Raw genomic sequence first — 14330 nt, forward strand, 5'->3', positions numbered from 1 at the left:
AAACTGGATAATATTATTAAAGCGCAGAAAGATAAAACTAAACATCCATGCAATTCGAATGTGGTTTATAAGATCAGTTGCAATAATTGTAATGCATCTTATGTAGGCCAAACAAAGAGGCAATTGCAGACGCGAATAAAAGAACATAAAAATAATATTAGGTTGGACTCAACGAAACATTCAGTAATTTCTGAACACATAATAAATGAACATCATACTTTTAATTGGGACAATGTTAAGATCATGGACAACGAAAATAATTATTATAAAAGACTCATTTCTGAGATGCTACATATCAAGGAACAAAAAAATGGACTAAATTTAAACAAAGATACTGAGTTACTTAGCGAGTCGTATTTTGATATTTTGGATATATTAGCGAACAAGAAATAATAATAGGACAAATAGGACATTAACGAGTAAAACATAGATATTAGATCATATATAAACACGCACGCTCTCCGATCAAGTAGAGTTTAAAATGAGCTGTCTTTCTGTATTGTTGGTTTGTTATGTGTCATCCTTAATAACTGTTAATAAGTAGCAAAATTATCAAGAAGAACGATGATAGGTAAGCATACTACCAATTGTAGGGGATACATATTATAATTTGGACATGCGTTGATCGGTAATTTTTTATAAATCGCAGCGCCTACGGAACGGGTTAATTTCTCGCATATTAACGATGAAACTATCCGAGATCTGAACAAAATCAGGGATTATATCGAGGCGAACATTGTTGGACAGGACGGATTGAAACACGCGTTAATTACTCAAAAACTCTTGATTCTGAATAACTATAATTAAATTTCGATATTATGTGAATTGTAAGAATTTATATTTCAATAATTATACTGAAGAAGACCGCGTGCGGTCGAAACGTTTATAGAATGATTGTAATTTGCGTTAGTTTTAATATAATGACTGTAGTTTTATAATTTATACATGTAATAAATGGTAGTTGACTGAACATCTCGAATATTCAGCTCGATAAGTTGGCCTTATATTTATCACTTTGTAATAATATAATACATATATTAAATCAACAAAATATTTTATTATCTTTTTATTAGCAGTCTCCTTATATCTGTTTTAGTTTTTTATTCAAGTTACGTTGAATAATAAAATTAAAAGTGGAAATATATGTTGAATTAAAAAGTATATGCAAAGAAAGAAATTATTCTTTGCATATAGCACTCTTTTTCCATTGTATTATAAAAATATATACCAAAAATATTACTTAATATTTCCAAAATAAATGTATGTAACTTATTTAATTATCTCTTTATACTTTCGAAAGTAGAACATGTAATAATAAATTACAGATACACATGTTTTATAATTTGCGTTCATGAATTATATATAACGTTATTATGTTAATAAAAAATTCAAAATTTTTAACTATTCTTTCTGTATGTTTAACAAAGGAAAATTATTAAATAAAAATAAATACATCAGTTGAATTTTTTATATAAGTATACATCTATAAGACATGCGTCGGATAGTATGTAAGTATGAACCTCGTAGTTAACAGATGAATGCCCTACTAATAAGCAACGCTGATTATATATTTCATTTTATAATTTTCTTTCATAAAAATCGCAGAAAAAATATAATTCAAAACTGTCTGACTTACTTGTCATTCAAATTGCAGTATATAATTATGAAGCATTATATATAAAAAATTACAATTATAAATTAGATTATAAATTAAAAAAGTCTTCTGCATATTCTATTGCAGCGCATGTAATGATGCAATTTTATACATTACATTATTGAAATAGAATAGGATAGAATACGAAAAAAGCTAATATTTCTTGATATATTTTACAAAAAGATTACCAATATTCTTGTAATGATTTCTCACCTTTTATTTCATAATTCAATACGACGTCATTAAGAGACCTATTTTTAAACAATAAGCTATCTTTAAACAATAAGCTATCTTTAAAGAATAGAAAATATATATTAAACAAAAATGTTGTTCGTCTTCTTTTCTTAAAATAATACAGATATTAAAATAATTTTGCCCTATTTTTATATTTAGTTAGTTGTTATTATTTAATTATTTATATAACGTCCCATACAGCACACAAGTTTGCAGCAATATTGCAACAACATTGCAATATTGTACATTCCATAGCAATATTGCAGAATTATTATATAGGCATAAATTTGCAATATTGTTTAAACAATGTTGCAGTAATATTTCAGAAATATTATAAAAATAAAATTCACGCAAAAAATATTAGGTACAAAACATTCAGTCCGATCATGTATTTGGCACATTTCCAATAATCCAATAGTAATATTACATATATATTTTATTGCATTATTGCTGCAAATATATATTTCTGAAAACGGACATTTTATCGTTGCTGCAACCTTGCAGCAAAATTGCTGCAATATTTCACAATGTTTATGCAATGCTGTAATATTGCAGTAAAATGTTGCCACAATGCTGCTGCAATCTTGTTGTATGGAGTCACTATAATTTTAGAGTAGAATTATTCAATCAATTTTCACTCCATCGATATCAAAGGTGGAAGATATGCAATCGATACGTTGCTTCAAGAATTGTGCCTTAATTTTATTGATTGTTTTGTCTGTAACCTTTGGTGATAGAAGAATGTATACGTATCCCCCTGTAAAACCTGTAAGCTTTCCTTTTAATCCAAATTTATTTGCAATTGAGCAAACTTCATTGAATTTTGGAAGCGACAAATCATTATCCTTTAATAATTGCTGATTCCACATAATGTCTGTCTGCAAAATACGAAAAATGTTAGTTTTAAAACGGTACAGTTTCTAGCAGGTAATTTTGTACAAATAGAGTACGAATTTTATCAATGCAGCAAAGCTAAAGAATATGCGTAATAAAAATATTATTATTCTTAAATAAAAACGAAAAAATACCTCTAACTGACGATAAAAATCCTGAATTAATCGGCGATCTATAAAATTATTACAAATACAATGAAGCTTATCCCATATTTGTGTTGCTATTGTGTCTAATCTATCTAATAAACAATTGAAATAGATCGGATTTCTACGTCGCAGATCAATCATTTGTTGTGCTTGTTGTTCTTTATTTTGGGGAATATTTGTATTAATCAATAAAATCCTTAGTCCTGATACGAAATCGATAGTCTCCGTAAAATAAGTTTTATAACTCGTACGTCGACATTTTTTTATTCCGCCGCGTACGCAAAGTTTGGCATCGATCAATGTGAACGTATTGTCTTGCATAATTTCTTCGCAGGATTTGGTGTAACGTTCAATTACTTCTAATTCCCGATTATTAAATGCAATATGATAACCTTTCTGTCGACGCTCCCAATGAAGAAAACACGCTGCCAAACATACAGCGAACGATGTCGAACTTCCAAGACCAGATCCAAAAGGAATTTCAGTGGTTACGCACACGTGAAAAGGTCTTCTCTCGAGATGTTGGTCATCAACAAAGCAGGTAGAAAAATATTTGTAAGCTAAATCGCTGCTCGCATGTCTTCCACAACGGCCAGTTATAAAAATTTCACAATTTAAGAAAATCACGGAGACGGGAAAATTCGAAAAATTTTTTATGAAAAAAATAATTTCAACTGACTAAAGATATATCGATTGTGGGTTTTTTTCACGAGGGAAATTCTAGCTTAATAATTTTTTCGCCACAAAATTCCCGAATTGAGTTGGCATGAAAAAAAACCGGCCATAACAAAATTTTCCATACGTCCCCCAAAAACTCTCCGGGTAACATTTGCCCTAAAAAATTTTAAAATTTATCATCCTTTTATCAATAAATACCTTTCTTTAGAACTGAAGTAGCGTTAATAATAAGAATTTAAAAAATTTTCGACCTTACAAAAAACTGTTTTTTGAATCAATATAAAAAAATATTCTTGTAAGAAAAGGGAACTTTTAAAGATTTTTTTTTATTTTTCTTCCGTCCGAAATTTTAAAAAAGCGAAATGGTTTTATATTATAGTGCAAAAAAAATTCGTCTTTTTATAAATGGATAAAAGTATCAAAAAATATTAAAAATATTACAAATTTTTTTTTGTTATAGGTTTTTTTTCAATTTAAAATTTAAATTTTCAACTGTTTTTTAAAACCCCAAAATACCAACATTAACTCTTTTAAAACTTTTACGGCCAAAAGGAAGGCCAAAAATAAGAATTTAAAAGTCGTCGCCACAAACTTTTTTTTTTCCCCTCCCCCCTTTTTTTTTTACTTATGACTGATTCGTTTTGGAAACATTTATCTTCAAGTTTGTTAAATATAAAAACAATGTAAATTTTTTTAGATTTTAAAAGAAAAAATTTGTGGCGTGCTTAAAAAATTAATTTTTAAAAAAAATTTTTTTTAAAACATAAACTTTTCTTTTGTCTTTTTTTTTCTGTTTAAATAAAAGTTTTTTATTAAAAAAAATTTTAAAGAAAAAAAGAAAAATCATTTTGCCTTAGTATGATGATTTGGGATATTAATTATACGACCTTATAAGGGTTTTATACAAAAATTTTGTACAAAGATTACATTTTTTTAAAATTTTTTTTAAAATTTAAATATTTTTAAAATATATTTTTTTTTGACGGTAACCCCCTACAGTCATGTTTTTAAAGTTGCGTAAAAATATTAGGGGGAAAAACAACAAAAAATACGAATATTTCTAACGACTCCTGTTAAAAAAATTGGGAAAATTTTTAAATTTTTTGGGTTTTTGTATTTTAAAGACATGATTTAAAAAAACCTTTTTTTAATTTTTTTGAAAAAAAATTTTAGTAAAATTGGGGAAAAGAAAGGTACAGAAAAAAAACCCCCCTTTCTGGAGGGAAATAACGAACTTTTCCCAAAATTCTTAATCAAAATTTTTCCCCCTTTTTGCTTTGCCCCCGGGTTTTAAAAAGTTAAAAATTAAAAGAAATTTTTGGGGGGTTTTCCCGGGGAAAAATAGCCCTTTTAAATTTATCTCCCCAAATAAAAAAAGAATAAAAATAAACTGTAAGTTTTTTAAAATTTTAAGTTTTTCCCAAACAACCTTGAATACCTTCCAATTTTATGTAAAAAATGAGATTTTCTGTCACTTTGGGATGACACGTACGATTTCTTCACTTACAGATCGGGGAAAAAAGAAACAAAATTTTAATTGGAAAAAACTCCCTTTTAAAATATATTTTTTTTTATTTTAATTCCAATCAATATATTTTGGGGGAAACCTCCCCAAATCTAATATCAGCCATTTTCCTGCCATTAACGTTGCATTCTTTTTGGGCAAGAGAAGATATTTTTAAAAAGATAAAAAAAAAATATTAAATTCAAAAAATTTCCCCCCCAGGGGGGGGAAACATCTTATAGGGAGCCACGGTTTCCCTATGAAAAAACATTTTTTGTGCCGGCTTAGATCTTTTGCCCAAAAAAGAAATTTGGGGGGAATATTGATGACCAAGAAGCCCTTTGAATAGAGTTTTGGGGGGGACAGCAGGATTTTTTTTTTGGGGAAAAAAAACAAAACTTTTTTTTTTTCAAATTTTTGCTAAAATGCCCAGATTTGTCAATAACTTTTTCAAGGGGATGGGGAAAAAAAAAAAAAAGAAATTAAGCTTACAAAGGGTTTTTTTCTTGCTTTAACCATCGTTTACAAAGCGAGCACGGAAAAAAAAAACCTTTTTTTTTTCGGTTTTTTACTGAAAACCTTTTTAAAATGGGGCTTTTTCGGTTCGAATTCATTTTGGGTTTGTCTAAAAGGGTTTTTTCTTTTTAAATTGGGGAAGGGGGCTAAAAAGTGGTTTCAATTAGATTTTTAAAAAAAAAAAACTTACAGGAATTGGAAGAATAACAGATCTTTTGGAAAAAATTTTTCAAAAAGGGGTTTCAAATTTTCAACGACGATGCCAAAAAAGGTTTTTATGGCCCTATAAAAAAATGCAAACATTTTCTTTGATGTTTTTGCTATAAAACCTATTTTTTTTTTAAAAAGGAATAAAGATTTTTTTGACGGGGAAAAAACTTCCCCCTAACGAAAAGAAAAAAGATTACAATTTTAAAATTTTTTTGTTTTCACTTTTTACAATTTAATTTTTTTGAAGAATTGAAGAAATAGCAATAATTATTAAACCCAAAATTTATTTAAATTTTAACATAGAAGATCTTGATGCTTACAAAAACTTACAAGTATTTTTTTTTTTTTTTCTTTTTATTTAACAACAAAATCATTTGATTTTATGCTATATTTCTTAGTTTTGCGGCGTTCTGAAAGATCCTTTATTACAATGTTTTGCCAGAAACTGTAGGTACAATATTATAATTAACATTTTTCGTTTTACAGAGAGACATTAAGAGAAATCAACAAATGTTAAGCACAGATATGATTTGTCGTATTTTGAATTTGATATTATTACCTGTCTTGGAAGTGGATTCAATTTGGCAGGAAAGCTTACAGGTTTTAAAGGCAGCTATGTATACTTTCTGTTACTACCAATAATTGCAAAAGAAGAAATCACACGTATTACAAATCTTTTCTCATATAGAAAATGCAGTTACAAAATTGCTACAATAGGCTGTGACGGAGTGAGAATTGATAAATGATTCTACTATAAAATTATAACGATTATATATGAATAATTAATTATTGCTAAATTGATAGAATACAAAAATATGCGAAATTATTAACTTAATACTTGTAGAATTTAAAAAAAAATCGTAGTCTCTTATTAATAATGTCGTATTGAATAATGAAATCAAAAATAAGAAAACTTTGAGTTGAATTTTCTTCTAAAATATATCAAAAAATATTAATTTTTTAAATTCTATTTTATTTTGCTTGAAAAATTTAAACGATATTGCGTCGATATCATGCGATGCAATATACATAAATTTTTCCTGATTTTACAAGTTAAATAATATAAACATTATAAATTATGGAAGTAATTGACCAAACTAGCAGATAAAATCGTTTATTTAATTTCACGACGTTTTGATCATATGGTTGTGGTCCTTTTCAAGTGAGAAAATAAAATAATAACTAATCAACTCCTCTTATCTCTCCATGCAGTGTCAAATTATAGTAATATTATATAAATCACATAAGTTATCAGAATCTGATGTGCTTTGGTTGGGATATGTTGTGGCAGTCTCTTATTTCCACTTTAAATTTGAATTTAATTTTTATTAGTGACTTATATAATATTACTATAATTTAACACTGCATGGAAAGATAAGAAGAGTTGATTAGTTATTATTTTACTTTCTTCTTTGAAAAGGATCGCAACTATATGATCGAAACGTCGTGAAATTGAATAAACGATTTTATCTGCTGGTTTGATCAATTATCTTCATAATTTATAATAAATACTAGTGACTGTAATTAATAATTTGGAATTTATTAATATAAACATTGCTTCATAATTTTAATTAATAAAATAAATTTTGAATAAAAAATAAGTCAAATAATTTTAAATTATATTTTTCGGCAACGCTTAAGAAAGAAAATAATTAAATAAAATTTATTTATTCAAAACTGTGTATTAAATAGATATATGTATATACATATATATATGTATATCTGTTAGCTGCATGTTTAATTTTCGGCTCGAGAATCCTGAAGCAAAAATATTTTACTTCTATTCTTTAATTACATTTGAAACAAATAAATTTTTAGTATATAAAACTGAATTTATGTAAAAGAAAAGATATAAGTAATACTTCTTCTTCAGACGACGTCCATCTATTGTACAAATCCAATTGTAATAATTGTCGTAATTTATTTACATCTTAGTAATGCAGTCCTTTAACGTTACATATTATATGGACAATATCTTATCAATACATAATATGTATTACATATATATAGATGTTTATGTAATATATATAACTGATTAAATGATATTCATTTAGTAATTTTTCCTTTGTTAAAAGACCGGGGGTAATATTTCAAAATTTTCAATTTTTTATTATTCAATAATGCAATATAATTCAATGCACGAATTATGAAGTACATTGTTTATTTGTGATTTATTAACATATATTCTGCTTTTGGAAATAAAGGATAATGTATAATTAAATAAATTATACATGCAATTATTTTCAATATATATATATATATATAAAGTAATATTTTTGATATATTTTAAAATTATCAAAAACAAGTATTATATGAAAAGAATAATGTATTTTTATTAACTTGAAAATATAAATGTTTTTTCATATTTTATTTCATCATTCAAAGTAACTTAAAAAAATGTAAACCGTCATAGATATATAAAGTATTTCTCAACTTAACATACGAATTATTAGATTATTATTTAAAAAGTTGAGCACAATTTTCTTTTGCGATAATAATGGTTATATGAAAAGGACTGCATTACTAAGATGTAAATAAATTACGACAATTATTACAATTGGATTTGTACAATAGATAGAGGTCGTCTGAAGAAAAACTATTACTTATATCTTTTCTTTTACATAAATTCAGTTTTATATACTAAAAATTTATTTGTTTAAAATGTAATTAAAGAATAGAAATAAAATATTTCTGCTTCAAAATTCTCGAGCCGAAATTCATGATACATTTAGATAATTATTAAGTCGAAACGAAAAAACTGTTATAATTAAGATTTGTAAAATAACAGGGATTGCGATATATTTGTCTTTAATGCCCAAATTATATAAAATTATGTTATATATTAAATAATATAATTTTATATATTATAAATATTAATTCTTATATGTCTTAATATTATGTACTGACCAAAAAGTTTATTTTTATTTGAAACATATATATATTTAAATATATTGCAAAATTGAGACCTGTAAATATGATATATGTGTTGTATTAATGCAAATAAAATAATGACAATTAGTCTAATTATTAGCTGAAATTTATACAGGTATCATTTTTTAGTTTCTTATATAAGTACGTATATGTATAACATTAGTCGACAAAAATGATTCTTTCTTTAATTCAGAGATTTCCAAAATGTGTTTTTGTAGATTTTTTTTGCTGAGTACGAATCCGGCTATGAAAATTGCGTATCACGTTATGTTTTTTTAAATATCTTGATCTAAAGATGTGAAAAAGGGCATTTTGGACACTTTTCCGTAAAATATAGCTTTTAATTGAGACGTGATAAAAAGTACTACGACGACTTAAAATAAAATTTATGACTTGTAGTTTATGTAAAAAATGGAAAAAAGATTGAATCTATAAAGAGTTTATTGAAAAAATTAAATTAAAAAATTAAAAATATTATTTTTCGCACTTTTCTTCAGTCTTTAAAGGTTCGGTAGAATGTTTCACTTTACCTCTTTATAAATTCGATCTTTTTCATATTTTTTACATAAATTACAAATTAAGCTTATTTTGCTTAAGCTTTATTTTGAGCCATCGTAGCACTTTTTATCACATCTCAATTAAAAGCTATATTTTACGAAAAAATGTTTATAATGCCTTTTTTTGTGTATCCATAGATGTCTAAAAAATGATATCTAAAAAATCTTACGTGATACGCAATTTTCGCGGCCGGATTCGTTAATCAGCATGAAAAAATCTACAAGAGATTAAATTATTTGCCAGTACGGTTGAGAAGAGATTCTGTCTTATTTTTTATTCTTAATTCTTTTGGCGGTCGTGACATATTTGATTAGTGTAATTAATTATTACATAATAAGTTTTTAAATGATGAAGTTAAGTTAAATAATGATTAAAGTGCTGACAATACAATCGCTACCTACGTTTAAATCTTTCAAACGTTGTTATTGTTGAGAAATTAAATATAATTGTAACGCAAAATAGATTAACACAAAAAAATATAAAATCTCGTGTATAATAACGAAAGTTTTTTAATCCATCGAGATTATGTCGTCTAGGGAAGAGATCCATTTTTTGACTCAACCTTTGGCTTCAGAACACAAACTGACGGAGGAGGAGATGGTTCCTCAGAACCAGAGCTCTGAACCAGGTATGTCCTCTCGCCAACCTTCATTTCATTATGGATTTGTGGCATAGAGCGGATATAACCAACTTCGTTTCCTTATCCGCACTCTTTGCTCCTTCCCGATACCTTTTTTCAGATCTTGAGACTGAAGCTATTCGTTCAATGTCTTCCCTGGATCATCCGCCTTCTATTCCAACACAGGTAGAGTCGGTGACACATATCAACGACACGTTTGACAAGCTTTTCGGTGCCTGCGAGAAATCATCAGCTGTTTCTCCCTGGACTATTCAAGGACTCCTGCTATATTCAACTTCGCTCATTACCTTGCGTTAATTATACTGCAGACGTCTTGTTCTTTATGATTACAAGTAGTAGCGTCAAGCTATGCTCAAATCCACAATGTTCAGAGTATTGAAAAAATGTCTCTTATGGACACCGCTTGTTTATCTTCTTCATATTGTTTTTTTGTGCTCAACGATTCGCACATCAGAAAAAGTTTATTAAATAAAATATTTATTTAAATATTGATCACAATGAAGAAAGATAGAAAGGATAGGAAAAGAAGGCATTCTCGATCACGTTCAAGAGACCTAAAAGAAGTACTCATGAAACTGAAGATAAACTGCATCCTCACTCAACTGGTTAAGATTAAGAATAATGAGTCTCAAGATGTACCGAATGATAAAATTTCAGATTCTACGGGTAAAAAATTGAATAATTTATTTAATTTGATGAATGTTTATTCCATACAAATATTACCCTCCCTCCAAAATAAATCAATGAATAAATAATATCTTAAAGTGCTTATTTCATACGAATAATGCACTCCTAATAAAGGAATTAAACATTCGTTACTGAACAAATAGTTCTGCAGATTAATTTCACACGAATGCTGCCTGTGACTTTAATTTTAAAGGATATTATTGTCCTAAGTTTTTTATTTGTAATATGGTTTATTAGCTTTCAGAGAGAAAGTATTCTGATATCGAAAATGAATCTGAGGATATACAGGATTTCGCGGACCTGTTAATGATATTTTTGAAACCAGTGACGCTCAGGTTAGTGTCTCTAAAAATGGGGAAAACACAGACCCGACAATGGACTCTGTCATTGATGACGAAATTCTGCAAATATTGAGAGAAGATCCGAATGATGTACCAACAAATTCTGTTAAATTTCATACGGAAATTAAAAACAGATGGAAAGCCTGGATGACAGGAGGTCTACCAGAAGAGACGAGGAAGACATTACTTAAAAATTATCCACGTAATGTTGATTTATACGCAGATCCTCCAAAGATTAATTTAGAGATTGCCGCAGCTTTATCTAAAATTGCCAAGAAAAAGGACCAACATTTTGTTGAAACACAATAATGTGTTGGTTCATCTATTCTCGCCCTTGGAGCAGCAGTATCGATGTTATTCATTGACTCAGAAGAAGAAGTGGATCAGATGAAACCCATTGAATTGTGATGAAATACATTAAATAATAATTTTCCTGCATCACACAGTGATGCTCTAATTTTACCAACTTTCAAGAAATTATTTATGATATTCCGCTTTGTCATTAATAATATTAACACCAACATCTAAAAAAATTAATTAAACATGAATAAAGACGACATGTAAACAAAGATCTAATTATAAATTAAAAAATGAGAGATTCCACATTTCTCTTCTTTCTATATACATATAATGAATAAATGTCTCACTAAACATTTAAACACGTTAAATTATAGAAAATTGTAAATTATACATAATCGTTATCTAAAAGCATCACAAAGTTCAATATATTTTTACAGTTGTATATATTATATAATACAATTCATGATCCGTTTTCTATTTCAATTTTACATTTTACTTTGACTAATCTCAAATCTCTTATTTCATGATTCATTATAAACTTTCCAACGAAATTTTTTAATTTCAACAACATCTAAAAAAGCAAATTAAACATGAACAAAAATTAAATGTAAACTAAGATCTTATTATATAAATTAGAAAATAAGAGACAGTACATTTCTCTTCATCCTATACATATTTATTGTAATTTATTGATTCTTCGTAAATTTACAAGTATATTAATAACTTAAAATTAATATAAGTAATAAATAAATAATTTCCAACCTCTGTAGTTGTTATTGCGAAGTCGCGAAAGTAATCTGTTTGACTCCTATACTCTCACATATAATCAATAAGACAATTCAAAAAATTCCCGCTGTTTATGGAAAAACATCGTGCATTTTTTAAACTACTTGTGACGCTGTAAACAATTAAAATATTATTTTAATCCTTATGAAAATATTTATAATAAAAATTATATACATATGTATGCGTATAAGAAGAAAAGAAAGATTACCGAAAAATGATGATAATGTCGAATTTAATATATCTATACTTACAATTTTAGTCTCCAAAATATTAAGTATTGAGGATAAATAACTATTATATAGCAACGTAGACCAAGTCTTCTAGCCACGCTATGAAATATTGCAAATGTAATGATAGCTTGACCATGTTTACTTTGTAAAATCTGTGCCAGGTGCAATACAGAATAAATTAATTTAAGCGAGAGTATATTAAGAACAATATATAACATATACATATATATAGCCCATAATTATATATGTATTACAATCTATAACTTACATAATTTATACACAAACATTTGATGTCTACATTACGTGAGTAGCTACATGGTCGAAAGTTCATGGTACCAAATATATATTTCTTAAGTGTATCCATAATCTGCGTACTTTCTGTTTCGTTCCAATGATTATCTTCGATATTGTTGCTTTTCCAATAGGAAAAAGTTTCTTCTGACGTGGAGAATATCGAATGGTTCGGATGCTTCACTCTGAGACAAGTCAGTACCTCTTGTGCGATTGTATCCAATGATGCACTTACATTCGTGTAACATACATCTTTTCGAGGTTGAATACGTTGTGCTATGAAAGTACAAATTTCTTCTAAAAGCTGTTCTTTTTCAGGTTTCTCTATATATCTGTCCAACTTATTTCGTATCGAAGATAGCTTTTCATAATGAGACATTTCTATATTGCAATATCTTTCGATTGATTTGCGTTCAATTCTGTTAAAAAATTTATATATCGAAGTATTAACTAATGAATAAATACATTAAATTGTGATAATAGTAGCTCTATAATATATATGAAGATATCCTACCGTGGAGATTGTGTAAACGAGCATTTAATCTCCTCAAAATAAAACATACATTTCAGCACATCTATAGGCTTATATATACGTTTAGGAACAAGTTGATTTAAATATTCATCGATTTTACCGCAGAATTTTATTACATTTTCGAATGTTAATACATTAGCAATTGAGTCATCAAAGTAATTTTGATTTGATGTATTATTATAATAATAATCGTAAAAAAGGATTAGAGACAAATAATTTCGCAATTGTATCACATAATTTATGCCTTTTGTAACAAAGTTTATGTTTTTTCCATCCTTTGTTTCCTTAAGACTTTCATATTTTTTCTTTGCATAGGGCCATCTAAAATACGACCATAAAATACTGTAATAAATTTTTGATAATGATACTTAGTGTTGTGTCAAGATTATTTTAAAATTAGCTAGATAAAGATGAGATAGAAGTATGTAAATTCGTTTTACAATTAGATAGGATAAAGATAATCATCTAGACATTGATCTAGACAAAATATATAATTATATGGCGATATATCTAAATAATTTTTTAGATAATAATATTTAAGACTGCTTATGTAAACACAGATATACAAAAAATATAAATTATAAAAGGAATACAACAGTATATGTATTTATATATTTATTTATAAATTTATATCGTTTTAAGTATGTCTACTTTAAGTATTTTTAAATGCTATGACTCTACACCAAAATGATCTAAAAATTGTTATAGATAAATTATATAGTAAAGATAATATTTTTTTTATCTAAAATGCAGATATATAAATAATTCATATTTTTATTATCTATATGCAAATAAAATGACGCCACAGTTTTTCTATTTAATTTTATTTAGAGAACAAACAGCAAACTTTGATGATAGTAAACAATGTGATTGCACAAGTTATTTTTCAAATTAATAAATTTTTTGAAGTATACAATTCAAAGCATGAGTACATATATGTCACTTCTTTTTATACTTTAATCGAAAAAAGAAAATATATAATAGTCAATTTTAATTTGTAATTTAATTTTACTTTTCAAATTTTGATTTTAATATGTATATTGCATAATTCTATAAGTGTATTCTATATGCAATTAATAAACATTAATGTGCTTATGTGTATGTATGTATATATTAAGTTTTTTTTAATATTTTGTAGAACAATTTGTTCGAAAGCATATTTACAAACAATGTCGACTGTGCTTATATATGTCACTTG

At 26.8% G+C, this 14330-nt stretch overlaps 2 protein-coding genes, 1 long non-coding RNA gene and 1 pseudogene across 4 annotated transcripts; 2 read left to right on the plus strand and 2 right to left on the minus strand.

Moving 5' to 3' along the window:
- The first annotated feature begins 406 nt into the window (after positions 1 to 406).
- LOC146720905 (uncharacterized) lies at positions 407 to 838 on the plus strand. The gene is made up of 2 exons (XR_014925862.1): positions 407 to 571; positions 650 to 838. It is a non-coding gene; the product is annotated as an uncharacterized LOC146720905 (long non-coding RNA).
- A 1600-nt stretch (positions 839 to 2438) lies between these two features.
- Positions 2439 to 3428, minus strand: LOC146720906 (uncharacterized). Its single transcript, XM_085487661.1, has 2 exons — positions 2917 to 3428; positions 2439 to 2766 (listed from the first exon to the last, which is right to left on the minus strand). Exons 1-2 carry the CDS (start codon positions 3247 to 3249, stop codon positions 2512 to 2514), a joined length of 588 nt encoding a protein of 195 aa, XP_085343787.1. The 5' UTR covers positions 3250 to 3428; the 3' UTR covers positions 2439 to 2511.
- A 6454-nt stretch (positions 3429 to 9882) lies between these two features.
- On the plus strand, positions 9883 to 11447 carry LOC146720907 (uncharacterized; annotated as a pseudogene). Its single transcript, XR_014925867.1, has 3 exons — positions 9883 to 9953; positions 10066 to 10694; positions 10941 to 11447. The product of XR_014925867.1 is annotated as an uncharacterized LOC146720907 (transcript).
- A 589-nt stretch (positions 11448 to 12036) lies between these two features.
- Positions 12037 to 13215, minus strand: LOC114928800 (uncharacterized). The gene is made up of 4 exons (XM_085487662.1): positions 13115 to 13215; positions 12578 to 13019; positions 12331 to 12461; positions 12037 to 12191 (listed from the first exon to the last, which is right to left on the minus strand). Exons 1-4 carry the CDS (start codon positions 13159 to 13161, stop codon positions 12110 to 12112), a joined length of 702 nt encoding a protein of 233 aa, XP_085343788.1. The 5' UTR covers positions 13162 to 13215; the 3' UTR covers positions 12037 to 12109.
- Between the last annotated feature and the right edge of the window lie 1115 nt (positions 13216 to 14330).

This window comes from Nylanderia fulva, unplaced genomic scaffold (assembly GCF_048542155.1).
Source record: "Nylanderia fulva isolate GAGA-0341 unplaced genomic scaffold, ASM4854215v1 Scaffold59, whole genome shotgun sequence".
NCBI classification, from domain to species: Eukaryota; Metazoa; Arthropoda; class Insecta; order Hymenoptera; family Formicidae; genus Nylanderia; species Nylanderia fulva.

What these genes read in the sequence shown, in the direction of transcription:
- LOC146720906 (XM_085487661.1), bottom strand. Translation starts at nt 3,249, where the DNA reads ATGCAAGACAATACGTTCACATTGATCGATGCCAAACTTTGCGTACGC. An exon ending in ATTTTTATCGTCAGTTAGAG is followed by an intron (nt 2,767 to 2,916) that starts GTATTTTTTCGT and finishes CGTATTTTGCAG; the next exon opens with ACAGACATTATGTGGAATCA.
- LOC114928800 (XM_085487662.1), bottom strand. Translation starts at nt 13,161, where the DNA reads ATGTTTTATTTTGAGGAGATTAAATGCTCGTTTACACAATCTCCACG. An exon ending in TCGTTTACACAATCTCCACG is followed by an intron (nt 13,020 to 13,114) that starts GTAGGATATCTT and finishes ATTTTTTAACAG; the next exon opens with AATTGAACGCAAATCAATCG. An exon ending in AATGTTTGTGTATAAATTAT is followed by an intron (nt 12,462 to 12,577) that starts GTAAGTTATAGA and finishes CACCTGGCACAG; the next exon opens with ATTTTACAAAGTAAACATGG.